The sequence below is a fragment of the Plectropomus leopardus genome, chromosome 8 (assembly GCF_008729295.1).
Source record: "Plectropomus leopardus isolate mb chromosome 8, YSFRI_Pleo_2.0, whole genome shotgun sequence".
NCBI lineage: Eukaryota > Metazoa > Chordata > Actinopteri > Perciformes > Serranidae > Plectropomus > Plectropomus leopardus.
Genome location: NC_056470.1, coordinates 33455226 through 33470909, shown reverse-complemented (window position 1 = coordinate 33470909; position 15684 = coordinate 33455226). Strand labels below are relative to the sequence as shown.

At 40.6% G+C, this 15684-nt stretch overlaps 1 protein-coding gene across 3 annotated transcripts in view; it reads left to right on the top strand.

Annotated features, from left to right (window-relative positions):
* Nucleotides 1-15362, top strand: part of rgs19 (regulator of G protein signaling 19) — a 34437-nt gene extending 19075 nt beyond the window's left edge. For all 3 annotated transcript variants that reach the window (XM_042491625.1, XM_042491626.1, XM_042491627.1), the window contains 4 exons: nucleotides 6246-6418; nucleotides 8462-8548; nucleotides 9434-9668; nucleotides 14169-15362. In XM_042491625.1, coding sequence (XP_042347559.1) covers nucleotides 6246-6418; nucleotides 8462-8548; nucleotides 9434-9668; nucleotides 14169-14357 — 684 coding nt within the window. In that variant the 3' untranslated portion in view covers nucleotides 14358-15362. The remainder of the gene's footprint in view (nucleotides 1-6245; nucleotides 6419-8461; nucleotides 8549-9433; nucleotides 9669-14168) is intronic.
* Nucleotides 15363-15684: the final 322 nt, after the last annotated feature.

Below are 15684 nucleotides of genomic sequence, written 5' to 3'. Positions count from 1 at the left end.
ATGATTGGTGTGTCAGTGTGTGTAAAGCAAAGTTTGCACTGCCTTTTAAACATGCGACCATTTTGGACGAAAAATACATGCTGCTGTGCTGTCCTCCTAACCAGTCCATTTGGGTTTTCTTTTTTGTGTGTTTTTTTTGTGTGTGTGTGTGTGTGTGTGTGTGTGTGTTGTGTAGCAGGGCGTCGCAGACGGTAAACAGCATGTGGTCTCCTTCAAACTTACCAGAATAAATTAAGGTTAAAAAATATTTACAGAGATAAAGTTAAAGATGAGAAGGAAGTGAACTACCTCGTGTTGTGTGTGCGTGTGTGTGTGTGTGTGTGTTTTTGGTTTCTTTCGAATGTCATCTCATTTTAATCAGATTTACACTCTGACCTGAATCCTGTCAAACACACACACACTGAAATAAACGTGGAACAAGAGGAAGTGAGACATCTGTCCACATTAACGTTTTGCTTTCTTCATTTTTTTTTCTTTGTGGACTGTGCGATTCTTCTGTCTTTCTTTTTGTCTTTCTTTCTTTCTTTCTTTCTTTCTTTCTTTCTTCAATTCTTCAATTCTGAACTAACGTGGAAAGGAACCCTCTCGTGTTCAGTCACCTTCCTGGAAAACATGCATTTTCACACGTTTTTGTACCAACTTGCCTTTTCTCACACACTCTCTCCTATACTTTCTCTCTTTCCCACACACCCACACACACACACTCATATACACACACACACACACACACACACACACACACACACACACACACAATGGCAGAAGCGTAATTGCACTGTGCTATAAAAGATGTGGCGGGCGATAAAAGAGAGGAGGGAGGTGTTCCTGTCTTTGCTGTGACGCTGTAGGTAAACTGTGGCATCAGCACAGTGTGTGTGGGTGGGTGTGTGTGTGTTCCTAAGGGTGTGTGGTTGCTCAGCAGTGAGCACACTCACACACACACTGTACACCTGCCTTGCTCAAACACACGTCACAGAGAAAAATATCCGTTGACATAAAGTTTTCATAAAGTATTTTTTGCCCATAGACCACCGTTTTTTTTTCAAAGCCTAGAAAATCTGTTAATGTGTGTGACAACATTTTGTACTGAGTGTAACAGTGTGTTCATAGAGGACAGTATCCAGATGTGATGATACATCCATGGTTTGGTCAAAAAGATTTTCTTTCACCAGTCTTAGTAAAAACTTAAACATGTTTTCTCTGGCTGCCCCTTTGAAAGTCAGAGATTCAGATCATCAGTCAGAGACCCCTTAATTAATTGAGATTGCTTCAAGCCATGCAGTCGTTTTTTTGTTTTTCTAGCTCGTCAGTGTGCTGAGCAGTGTGCTTCAGAGGATGTTTTGGTTCTTAGATTTTGCTGCAGAGTGAGCTTTCTTTACTTTTTTGATACTGATTGATACAAGCTGAAGTGGACATCATGCAGCGGCACTGAGAGGAAGAGACGCTCTGCTCTGTCAGACAACACTATCTTCTCTCTTCTGCTGAGAAATGGTGAATTTACAGCTCACAGCAACTTAATGCAGTACAGTCTCTGCATTTGTGCTTTTGATATCCAGTGTAGTTAGCGCTGTTAGCTTGTCTACTATATTACTCGAATGCTTCTGTCACACTTAACTTCCTGCTGCAAACTTTAACGCTTTATATGAAAAAAACCCACCCAGAATCATCAAATAAACGTATTGAACAGATAAATCTGATTCGAGGTGCAAAATTTTGAGTCGCGTAAAGCCTTAATGTTCGCTTTGTTTTCGCTCCACATTAGAGATACCTAAGTTTCTTCCACTGTACCTGAATATTTATTTTAAGGGAAAATTATGTAATAATTGAAAGCTAGGTTTTAAGAGACAGGATTAAATGTGCATTTCTATCTTCTACCTAAATACTATTTCCTTTATTGTGAAAAACAGTCAAATGTTTTCAGAAACATGTTTTATCTTACAGTTCAACTGTATTGTGAAATCGTTTATTACCAGCCTTTGTACTGAGTGGACGAGGTTGCATTACGTCACCCACCAGCGGGAGTGTGGTGCAGTGCATTCTGGTACTTGTAGGTTTCTCTGGTCATGTAGCACCAGTTTCAGAGTGTTTCAGAGTATTTGTGTATTTCAGCTGCATAGACTTCCCAGTTTTATGAAAAAGCCATCTTTACAGCAGTGAAATACTCTTTAAGTTGCATTATGTTTGGAGGTTGTCCGTCTGTCCGTCCCTTCCTTCTGTCCTTGTGAAAGCAATATTTCGAGAATGCCTTTGAAGAATTTCCTCAAATTTGGCCCAAATGTCCACCAAGACTGAACTGAAAAGACCTCTGTGGTTTAAAGGTCAAAGGTCACCGTGGCCTCTCAAAACCTTTTCCAAGAATTAATATGCTAATGACGACAACATTTCACACAAATATTTAATAGGATAAAATGATGACATTGTATATCAAAAAGGTCAAAGGTCAACTTCACTGTGACATCATACTGTTCTGCAAAAATACTTTTCCAGCCTTTACTCAAAGTCATGTCTCAGGAGCAGAAGGGGAGACATTTGGTCAGATACTGAGCTGAGGTGACACTAATCTTGGGTGTCCACCTTGAAACTGTGTTGATTGTGTGAATCTTCTTTGCTGTCGGGTTAAAGACGTGTGTGAAACATCCATGTTTTTAGAAACTGTAGCTTCTCATATTTGAACTGTCATGGCTACATGTGAGCCTGGACAGACATGGGTGGAAACTGTAACTTGACTGGTGGGTGGAGGCCTACAACCCTGAGGTGGTAACTGGATAATTCGTTTTTAGTTCATGTTCCGGCTTTATGTTGAATGATGGCGGTGTTTTATCAGTCGGCCACTACAGGCTGCGCAACTTGAAAATGTTGCAGGTTACATCTTTCATTCACTAATCTACAGTTTGACCAGCATCACCGACCATCCCACCATGCTCACCCGCTCTCTGGAGTGTTGGCATCAAACACACACACACACACACACACACACACACACACACAGTCGACAGCTGGAGGCTACTGTTAGCTGAGCTGTAGTTTCACCGTTTTTGAGAAATGGAAAAATAACAAACACAATCTAATGATGGTAGCATCGACATGGAATTACCTACACACACACACACACTGTCATTGTGTATTTATGTGTGTATGCGTGTGTATTTGCGTACGTTTCTTTGTACATATGAATGCACCTTTATGTGTCCATATACATGTCCCCGTGTTCTTTTTTATTATGTATGTGTGTATATTTGCTGTCCTTTTGTGCATGTGTCTGTGAGGACATGATGTACACTCTGTGCTCAGACATGTGTTACTGTGTGCGACTGTACAGTGTGTGTACGCTCACCCTATGGCTGTGCCTCTTAACTCTTTCCGGCCCATGCGTCAGAGGATTAGGAATTGAATCTGAGCTTTGAGTGCCGTTATAATCTTGCTTTCAAGAGGACGGACGGTGCTTTAGATAGAATATACGCCAATGCAGCTCCTGCAACATCTTCGGCACGTCAGGCGATGCAGGAGGGTCTTTAATGCAGAGCCCAAAGTTGAGAAACCTGTGTTTGTGTGATGTTCTTTATGTGTATTTGTGTGTGATCACAGCTCAATCACATGATGCATCACATTGCCCGGTCTGTCTCCATACCCGCTCTCTTTCACTTCCTCTATTCTACATGGTCTCTCTCTCTCTCTCTCTGTGTGTGTGTCTCTCCGTCTCTCCTCTTCCATTCCCTCTCTCAATTTGTAAATCTCTCGTTTCTCTCTTCCTCTTTTACTGTATGATCTCTTTCTTGGCATTTTATAACATCTCTCGCTCTTTCAGCTTTCTGTCTTTTGCTCCCAGTTCACTTATTTATTCCCTCTTTTCTCACTGTGTCAAATCAGATAACCCCGCCCCTCTGGTTTTTCTTTTTTCTGTCTCGGTCTCTCCCTCTTTCTCATCTCGCTCACTGTTTGAGAAGAAAAAACTGAACGCTGAATGTTGGCAAAGACTGAATCATTGTTTTTATTAACTTTTTTTTCCATCTTAATTTAAATCAGCAGTTTTCTTTTTTTATATTTTTATTTTGGAAAAGCATTCATTCACAGTACATAGTTACTGTATTACTACAAATGGCATTGTGTAACTCAGAACAAGAAAAAGGAAATTTTAAGGCATCTCACTCTTCCAAAGGTTTTTCTTTTCTAACATTAATCCAAGTTTTAAACACCTGAAGCAGTGTAAGCCGAATCTGTATCTAAGTATAATAGAAAATAAGAAGTAAAATGAATAAGGAGTGAACTGATAAGTGTCATAGTGCAACACAGGATTCAATATATTTCCCACTTCTTATCTAAATCTTAATGCAGATTTATGTTGTTCTGTCCTTCTTTAAGAACTTAAAGCAGGTTAAACTGCAGAGAAGAGCTCGTACGTTTGCATTCAAGTCAAATGTGCTCCTGCTTTTTCATTTAACTGACAAATCCCTCTTTTTTTCTACTCTGCTTTTTCTCTTCCTCCCATCTCAATTTATAATGTCTGAATCACAGTGTCAGTACGTCCTAATCAGTGCATAAAACACTGTCTGCCAGGAAAGGGACTAATGTTATTATAGAGGTTAATAAAAACATACATTTTATAATCCAGACCCCCAACCAACAAGTTTATTCTGCTGTTGTTATACTTCAGATCCTTTACCGTGAACTCATAATCAGCAATCATCTCTGAAGGCAAACCTGCTGCGTGTTGAAAACACCCCCGCACACATATTAACTCTGCTACCTCGGTATGTTTACGGTAAACAAAGACGATCACGTGAAGGCCGTTTTTAGCCGCTGTATAACACCAGTGGTGTTGTTAGGGCTCAAATTTCTCCACATTCAGACACATTTCTGTATGCTGGAACATCTGAAACATGTTAAGAGTTCTTTTCTTCTTGGTCACGCCTGAAAATCATTTATTATCAGCAAACATACAGCATGTTAGGGTTGAGCTCAGCTCTATAATGCAAAAATGCAGAAAAAAGCTGACTGACTTCTTGGGATTCTCAGGAAAGCCGGTTTTCTGAAATCTTACCAGTGTCTCAAAACAAAGATCCCATTACATTATTCAAGATTACACCTGTGGTTCTTAAACTTTCAGCTTGTGACCTTTCCCAAAAAATAATTGTAGTAATTGTTGACCCCAGAGTTAATTTCTTTACTATTTCAGGTGTTTCTCATCAGTCCTGTTAAACACTTAGTGGTGAGACAAAGTTGCACACGCAGCTTCTACAGTGCTCAGTTTATTTTCAGAGAATATTACACTGGAGATCACATTTATTTTTCACTGGAGACATTTCACTTGCCTGAACACAGAGTTTATTTGCCCTGAGTTCGTGTTAATGTCGAGTCCAGTGGCAGGAAGCGGTGCTACCAGGTAGAGTGCACTCAGTGAGAGTGGGTAGATTTTCAGATTTTCTTTGGTTGATTACAGCTTTAGTGTCTAATTGAAGCCTCTTGTCAAGTTTTAGATGTCTATGAGTTGGTAGATGTTCCTCCAAAGAGACCAAACCCTCCAAACTTCTCAAACTGTTTCATTTGTTCAAGACCCAAAGAGGTAAAATACACACAAAACGTTGAGTTAAAAGTGCAAAAATTAAGTACAGATGCGTGAGGCAGAACTTTGCTCTCTTTTTTGGTTTATCTAAAATATCCGAGATACGGGCGATAGGTGATGTCATTGAGAGCCTGCTCTGTGTCATAGCGATATCTGAGTTCCTGCCAAAACACCCGTCCAACCAACAGTGAGCATTGAATGTGAGTGCTTGGATTGGCTGTCATAGATTTCAGTCAGGGCAGAAAAGCCCCTTTTGGTTAATTTAATAACTCATTAAAATATCGAACTTATAAAAACAAACACTGGGACAAACATCAGGGTGATTAGAAAGGTCGAATAACCTCACTTTGAGGGAGCTGTCATGTCGTCCATCCTTATTTACAGTCTAGGTTGGTAACCACAGAATTGCCTAATAAAATATAAATGAAATAAAACTGCAGTAGCTCCCCCTTCACATTGCTGTTGTAACAGCAAAATACTTCTTATGCACTAATGCATCTTTAATAACAATCAGTGTAATATTTGGTAATATAATTTTCTTTTGTACTTTTACTTTTGGTACATTTTGTGCGTTTACTTAAATTAGAGGCTGAGAGCAGGACATCAGTTCATGAATATTGAGTATTTTCTGCATTGTGGTATTTATACTTACTTACTCTCTCTGTCTCTCTGTGTTTGTCTGCAGTACACAGGTCCGATCCCGGCCGAGCGAGGGGGCGAGCTGGCCATGGGGGGGGGGCGCAGTGAGACCTCAGCACTGAGTGGGACGGGAGGGGGGCGGGGCATGACCACTACCCAGAATTCCCAGCGGCCCAACGCCTGCTGCTTCTGCTGGTGCTGCTGTTGCAGCTGCTCATGGTAGGACACACACACACACACACACACACTGCATTTACACAGACAAATACACACAAACCAACACATGTGCAGCTCTTATGTAAGCAAACACACACTGGCAGAGCGGCTCTCTGGAAGGACTGCGGCCTGTTAACACAGCAGTTAAAGACATGATACACAGCTGCCTTATCAGTGCTGCAGTAAACTTAATGTCTGTGAAGCTCGACGTGACTTCACAACTTTGTGATTCTGTCAGTTAAACTTCAGCAGTGTGTCAGCAAGACTTGTAATCTGTGAGTTTGTGTGTGTGTGTGTGTGTGTGTGTGTGTGTTTGTACTTCCTGTATGTATTGCTAAAATGTATATGAACCCTGCAGTGAGTAATAGCACTGAAATATGGCCTCCTGCAGCAGATGCATGCATTGCACACAGGTTTTTAGTTGTTTCATTGTCTCCTCCGTCTCTTTAATGATTCGAAGACTATTGCTGTGCAGTCATTAAAGTAAAAATCATTGTGTTTCTGTTCTCGTGATCACAAGGTGCAGACAGTTTGCAGTTGAAGAAAAATTCACTGGATCATAAAATAGTCTAATGTTGCTCAACAGTAGCGGCTTGCTGAATTTTGAAGATGTTTTATCTCGTCTCCGTTTGCAACCATCTCTACCGGCCTCAGAGACTTGCATGACGAAACATAAGCAGACCAAAGTGACCAATCGCAGTTTCTGTGGTTTCCACTTAGCATGCCTTCAGCCACCCAAGTATTGACACATCCTTTCATTATGAGGTGCAGGTCAGCTTCAGTGGAGCCTTTAGTGTTTGGAGATCTTTGTTTGTGGGCTACAAAAGATTTAGTTTGACATTCATCTGTGAAAATTATTCTCTGATGATACGAGGACATTTACTTTTGGGAAATGTTGTCTTTTGATGCAAAAAAAGTTTTGAATATTTTTAAACGTGTAGTGAGCCAGTCCAAAACTGTGGTAGACTAATCTGAGTTACCCTCCGGAGCCGTTTGGTTTTTAATCCCAGTGTGCGTGCACAAAGACTTAAGCTTGTTTTATGATTGTTTTATGAGAAATGTTGTGCCAAACGAAAAGGCTGTGTGACAGCGAGGTAAAGCGGTGAAATACTCTAAATATAACGTCCGCTGATGCTGATTTTTTTTAGGTGGGCACTGTTTTAAAGTTGCTAAAGTATGTTTTGATATCAACCTCTGTGGGATGCGCACCCTGTCTGTTTCTGCAAACTTTGAGTGCGCCAGCCGGCAGCCACTGTATGTAATACACTGACTATACATTAGCATCTCATACAGCCCCACTTCAAAAATCCCAAAATATCACTTTAAGGCAGCTGGGAGGGTCCGCATAGCCAAAGTGACCTCAGAGCATCACATACGCCCCGACGCCGGGGTCCCTTGGAACAAGTTTTCTTTTTGCCGTGCAAACTCCGACATTTTCTAGCTACGCAGACGCAGATGGACATGAGGTTTTGATACACTGCCCCCCTCCAGTTTGAGAAAATTTTGGTGTACCACAAGGAGAAACCCAGAAGGCCCAAACCTTTCCTCTGCACGATTCTGTGTCAGCTCATGTCCGTGTGACCGTCCGTGCAGAAAGCATAACTGAGGTTTCATACTCACCGGACAGACCTGCTCACAGTCACACACACACACACACACACACACACACACACACACACACACACACACACACTGAGTCTGCAGACGTTAGTCAGACAGTAGCTGCGCAGTGATTAGGTCTCTATAGTTCCCACAGTGGAACTCATTATTTATAGGTCTCTCTGTTACACACACACACACACACACACACACACACACACTCTGAAGGTGTAGACGCCTGTAGCTGCTGCTGTACCCTGCTGTTAACATAACTGTGGTTAGTGTTGTCATTAAATGGGGTAGTAGGTGATTGTACATGTGTTTATAGTTGTGAGAGCAATTACTCTTCTGTGAGCTGTGGTTTTGTGTGTGTGTGTGTGTGTGTGTGTGTGTGTGTGTGTGTGTGTGTGTGTGAGAGCACTTTTACCTTGTCAGTCTCACCATCAGGAATGAAGAGGAGAGACGGAGACGGAGAAGGAGGAAGAGAATATCACAGGACACCAAGATGGAAACCATACCAAACTGTGAAGCTTGGTGAGTCTGCAGCGCAAACACACACTCGTTTAGTTTGGTTTCAAGTTTGTAAAAACAAAAAATTCTAAAGTTTTTGTCAGTTAGGCAAGTGTTTTTTTTATTTTATTTTAAGGATAACATTTCAAATATTTCTTATATTTTCTTTTTAACATTTGCCTTTCATTTACAACCATCTAAAAGTTCATAGCTGTAATGTTCATTATACTGCAGAAAATAATATTTTTGGATGAATGTAAAATACTAATAATACATTGGCTGCAAATGTCCCTACAGTCAGCAAAAACTGCATGTTTTCTTTTTCGATTATCATTTTTTTTTGTATATGTAGCAGCATGCATGTAGCACAAATATCCATGAGCTTACATTTAGTATGTGTGTTATGTTAAATATGTTGGCATATCCAATGGGGACATTTAGCATGTTTAAATTAAGACCTCTGAGTCACTGGTGGTGGTAGATCGGTCATAAGGATTCATCCTCTGGGGACGATGAAGTCACACGTCTCAGATTTTCTTTCGCTGTGTATTAAGGATCAGATTTAGTAAACTTTGATCACTGCTTTAACCCAATATATTAGGAGGATAGAGCAGGGAGTAGATGTGTACCGTAAGCTGTCTTAGCTCTGTTAAATTAAAAAAAAATATGTTGGAGCCAGGCAAGCTGATCGCCAACATAAATAATTATAGAGATTTCTACTGTGATCTAACTGAGGTTGGATTACTAAACAGACACGTCAAGGCGTAGTGAAACGAGATTTTGACATGATTTTTTTGTCACAATATTTTTTCACTTGCACTGACGTTGCAATTCAGTCATTAAAAAATACAAGGACTTGAATGAATACTTACCGTTTTGTTGACAAAATTAATACGGTCTCCTCTTCAGCACCAAACCCACAACGGAAGAGATGCGGATGTGGTCTCAGTCCTTCGACAAGCTGATGAGGAACCCGGCGGGTCGGAATGTTTTTCGGGAGTTCCTGCGGACGGAGTACAGCGAGGAGAACATGCTGTTCTGGCTGGCCTGCGAAGACCTCAAACAAGAAATCAACAAGACCGCCATTGAGGAGAAAGCTCGCTCCATTTACGAGGATTACATTTCCATATTGTCGCCAAAAGAGGTAAGACGGCTGTTGCTTTACTGTGGTTACATCGCTGTTAGTAACAACACTGTTTGAAGGACATTTTTTTAATCTTTTAAGTTTATTTTGATTTCGTGATGTAGCTCAAAATGCTCTCTGGCAGCTAAAATATCAATTCTTGAATGTTCCTTGAATGCACCAACTACGTTCTGCCTATTTCGGCCACATCGCAGTCTAGAGATCACTTCCCCTTTTGAATTCTAGTCAGTAAACTAAAAGAGACTTCCTTCTTTACTATATTTGTGGGGGGGAGTCCCTAGAAGGCTTCAAACTGTTTTTAGAGATGAAGATTTCAGGCTTTTGTCATTGTTTAAATTCCATGAGATTACCGCTAGTTAATCACTTCAGGATGTTGACATCAGGCGGACGTTGCTCGAAGTCTTTTCCTTTGTCTCAGAAATAAGCTGAATTTAATTTGGGGAATTATGATGTTTTCTAAACATTTTATTATGTGAGTTTGGGATGATGAATTTTCTTTTCCATTGTGGCGTCATTTTTTTTCCGCTCACAGCCAGTTAGTTTCTCCATCTGTCCAACATTTTGATTCACAACAGAATCTAAACAGCCACATCCATCACATGTTCTGTATGGATATTTATGGTCCCCAGAGCTCAATAGCAGGTGAAAATGTTTTGGAAAATGGAAAACGTTATGAAATGTACTGATGATGCTCCTGCTCCTCAGCAAACTCCACTGTTTGTCATTTTATGTGTGTCCTTATTTTATAATTCTGTGTCCCCTGTCCAAATTTGACCGTTTTTGCAGTCCGTGACTGCAGCACAGGCATTAGTTGTTTTTTTTTCTGCGACAGCAGTTTTAGTCGTGGGTAGATAATGATCTGTTGATCTGGATCCGGTCAGAGCTGATCAGATCGATGTATGACAGGCGAGTTAAGGCAAACTTATACACCCTTTGCAATAAAAGGTTCAGTTTCACTTTCACTGTGCCTGATGTTCCACTGCTCTGTCTGTGTCCAGAGTGCTTCCTGCACTCTGAGAGTGCGGTGTAATTGTGGTTAATTTTACTTTGAAAGGCCGTCACTCGTTAACTGGTAACTAAATGGCGCATTTTTAAGAAAATAATAAGGTGTGAATTATCATACAGCCTTTCCTTTTAGTTGACGCGTCATTGAATAAGTGAGCTTTAGCGCTGCATTTCAAAGGTCTGTCCATTTAGAGGTGGTGAAATTTTGATGTTTTATGATGTAAACGTCTTGACTTTTATTTTATTTTCAGTTGGCTTTTCTGACATACAGCTAGCCTGCTGTGTTATCATGTAAAACTCATGCCAGCTGCCCAGCCTCCGTTCTCTACTGTCCTCAGCTGCTCTGCTGTGCACACCACCCTGGAAGGGTGGGAGCTAACAATAGCTTGCTAATGGAGGTGCACATTAGCCAATTAGCTGGTAACGCCATCTTGGTGGCAGAATGCATTGCTGCAGGAACATTATATACATACACCCCCTTCCCCTCTGCTCGCCATAGTGAGTAAGCGGCATAATTTTGCATCGTTAACTGTTAGCAGTGCTGTGCTTATACTGCTAATGGCAGTTCATAGAGAGCTAACAGAAATAAATCAACAATGCTAAAGGGGGTTTTACAGCTCAAAATGGAGCTGCTTACTCACCGGGGCAACCTGGGGCGGTGACTGGAGGACGGGCACAATGTTTCCACACCAACGTTGTTGGGTCTGCATGACATTATTTGCGGTAATTAGCTGCGCTGTAAAGCTCGCTAGCTCCTACCAGACTGGGGTTGGATGCATTGCAGTAAACTGTAAAGTAGCAAAGTTAACCTAGAGACTGATGTGTAACGGGTAAAAAATAGTTTTAGCGGTGAACCGGTTAACAGTTAAGCATCGACATCCCTAGTAGTGAATATCTGTAAGGTATTTATATTTCAACAGTGCTCCTAATGAACAGTCCAGCTTCAAAAATCTAAAATCAGTACATGGCAGCTGACTTTTTAGTAAATAAATTATGTTTGGGAAATCCTGAGACCAAAAGATAAATTAAACATTGTGATTGGCAAATAATTAATAAAATTAGAATGAAACAATTGCTAGCTTCAGCTCTACATCAATATTATTCATTTCATTCATTTTTAAATTAAATCTCTCTGCTGCATATTTTGTAAATTTTGTTGCCTGCTGCAGACAGGTTTTGATTCATCAGCTGTTTTCACATGCGCAGTGATATAGCAACACCACAGCAATACCACCTTAAGAAATGTGAATCCTGCTGATGGACCAAGTGATATTGTTATTGATAAACTTAGACACACACACTGTTTTTCTGTCGAGACATGGACAAAGTATTGTCTGTGACTGACTGTGTGTGTGTGTGTGTATGTATGTATGTGTGTGTGTGTGTGTTTGTGTGTGTGTGTGTGTGTGTGTTTGTGTGTGTGTGTGTCTAACAGTGGCTGCTTTATTTAGTATGAGCGCTGGAGGCTTTGCTTGTCAGGCTCCATCACCAATGTGTGTGCATGCATGCATGTGTGTGTGTTGGCATGTTTAGACACTGGTGTGTTTGTAAGTGCAGTTGTCTGCATGTGTGTTAGTGTGTGCGCGTACAGTGTGTTTACAGGAAGCTATAAATTGCTGCTCCGATCACCTTTTGGCAATAGAGGCTTTTTTATAAACACATACACACACACACACACACACACACACACACACATACACTAAGATACAGAGATACCTAGACGTGTAAGTTTGGCAGAGAAAATGCGTGCCTGGCTGTCTGTCTGCATGTCTGACCTTGGTAGGATGCCTATCCCTCTTTCCGTGTGTGTGTGTGTGTGTGTGTGTGTGCGTGCGTGTGTGTGTGTGTGTGTGTCTTTCCTAAATAAGAGCAGAGTGAAAACATAAGAGAAAGCTTGTCGTTCTATAAATATCTGCTGGTGCTGTGACTGAGGGGCCACTGTGAGTGTGTGTGTGTGTGTGTGTGTGTGTGTGTGTGTGTGTGTGTGTGTGTGTGTGTGTGTGTGTGTGTGTGTGTGTGTGTGTGTGTGTTCCAGTGCTGGTAACAGTATGTATTTATGGCTCTATGGAAGTTAAAGTTAATGACAAAACTACACAGCCCGAAACAACTTTACACTTCAGCCTGTGAAGTGTGAGCCAGTGTGAGGTCTGAGTGAATATGGATCACTCTTCGCCGGTGTCTCCGCTGATGTTTTCGAATGTCCGCTCCGTCCTCATTCTCCACTGGTGTCTCCGAATGTCCGCTCCACTCTCATTCTCTGCTGGTGTCTTCGCTGGTGGACGTGGTTTGAGTTCAGGTGTAGTGAGTTATGCTGAGAGAATAAACTGATATCTGACGTTTGATTCTTTCCACCAACAAGCAGAAAAACATGTAAATATGCAGAGATCACAACAATTCAAGATGACATGAAAAGATGAGGGGGGAATATATAAAATATAAAAATGAAATTGATTCTGCTCTTGAAAATGACTCTCTTTTACAAAAATGCGATTTTCCAGCTTTTTGTCTGAAATGTTTTTTCAATGAAAATGCACATATTAAAATTCATCTGTACTCACCACATCTCAGCCTTTCATACCCTCAGTTAGTGAAAAACAAACTAAAAGAAGTTATCGGTTATTGGTATCTTATAGGCCACAAGAAGCTGGAAATCATCGGTTTATCGGTATCGGTTGAAATAATCATTATCGTGCATCACTGGTTATGATATCTTCAAAGGGAACCTTTAAGCTTGACAGAAATAGTGATTTGATGTATATCGTGATATATATCGATATCGACTAATATGAAAAAAACTATTGTGATAAGACTTTTTTCCATATCGCCCAGGCCTAGTTGCCTTTAATAAATTTCACCGTGGGATTGTGTTATTCACGTGCCCACCGGCTAACAAAACTTTTTAGTCGTGGCAGCTTACCACAAATAAATGAATGTGTGGGAAACCCTGAGACCAAAAGATGTGACTCACCACCTCTAGATATAGTGCTTCGAAATAAAGCTCAAAAGCTCAATGTGGGAATGCAGTGCCAGTCTAAAAATAAAAAAAGGCCTCTTGTGTTTTACATCTTTTTATTTTTCTTAAAAAATAACTTGGACATTACCAGTTAATGGGTGTGTGTTCTTTGACAGCAAAATTAACCAACATTGACATTTCTAGTTCAAACAATCATCTACTTTGTCTATATAAAACCTGAATAATCGAGTTAGATGTGAAAACATGCTGTTTATCCCTCTCTCTCTGCTGTTGCTGGCCGGCTGTTTACAGTCCTGTAACATTGTCCCCAATACTCAGAGTTGTTTCTCAGCTCAGTTCCTACTTCCACCAGTAGAGACTGACCTCTAGTGGTGCCTGATGTGCACTGCATACAATATATCCTCATTGCAGCCTCTCCAGTATGACGTTAATAGAAAGATGAGCGTCTGATATGCCATAAAACCAAGATTCGGCTTTTGTTGTCTTCTTTCTTCAGTAAACTAAACTGAATTTCCCTGCAGGTGAGTCTGGACGCCCGGGTTCGAGAGGTGATCAACAGGAAGATGCAGGACCCAACGCCTCACGCGTTCGAAGACGCCCAGCTACAGATCTACACGCTGATGCACAGGGACTCCTACCCACGATTCCTCTCCTCCAGCATCTACAAGTCGCTCTTACACGGCGGCTCGCGTACCTCCTCCGAATCCTAGTCCCAAATCTCCTCCTCTGATCCCGCACTCACGGGATCGATGCCAGATCATTTCATCACTCCTCCAGCACCCTCCTCCCGGTACAAAACTCCTCCTTAGTTCACTTCTCCGAATCCCAAATCGCTCCGATTACTGCCAAGACCTTCTTCTCATATCTTCTTTATTTTTCTACTTCATATCATCAATTTTTTGTCCTGTTGCCAAGACGCCCCTCCTCTCCTCTCTGTCCTCCTCTTGTCTCCCCCCTCCAGTTGACTTATGACTTCTGCATTCCTCTTTTTGTCTCTTTGTTTTCATTAAATCTTCCTTTCACCCTTTTTTCTTTATTTAGTCTCCTCCGTTCCATTCTTTTTCACTCCAAAAATTCAGGCAGTTTACAACATAAAATAACGTAATTGATTAAAAATAGTTGCCTGGTAATAATTGCATAAACAACAATATCTCTAAGTGTTAACCCTAACCATTTTATACCTATAAATACTAAAAAAGTCCATAATTTGATATTTTAAGAATGGTAAAGCCTCTGAAAGACCATCATTGGACATAAGATTAAATTCAACCATTTTAATCAACAATTTCTTATTTTTTATACATTTATACATGGGCCAATATTGTGTTTTTTAACATGTAATAACTTGAACATTTTTAAACAGTTCAACAACAAATCTTGAAGGAGTAGTGGGTAGGATTTAGGAAAATCTATTGGCAAAAATGGTATATGATTAGATATATCTATATATACATATATATATATATATATTATGGAAAATGATATACTTAACTATGTTTTCATGGGTGTATAATCTCTTGAAACGGGGGAACCTTGTGTTTTTGTTAGCTACATAGGGAATAGAGTAGCGAAGGGATGACGTATCTTTGTCGGCCAACCCTGAAGTTAGCATCGCACCGGTTTCCTCGTTAAAAACCTGATGGGATTTTTGAATGGGAATTTCGATTATTGCCAGAAATAAGCTCTGTGACGAACACCAGTTTATGATACTTACAGGTTTTGTTCAACACGATAATCTTCACAGATGAACTTCACTTTGTGTGTTTTGAAGCATAAATGAAATCGCCGGAAACAAAAAGTTGTCGTTAGGCTATAAACGAACTACATTGTGGTCGCACGACCTAAACGTCACAACTACAAACACTGTGAAAACACGTTAAAACACGATTGAAAAATATTATTAACCGATAAATCTACATGTTTGAGCGATTGTTGCTGTAAAGCTGTAAAGGCGGCGAGTTGGTTGAATGAGTTTCTTTTTCGGTGTGATGACGTCTTGTGTCAAACAAATACTGTAGTCCGATTTAGCCAATTGTT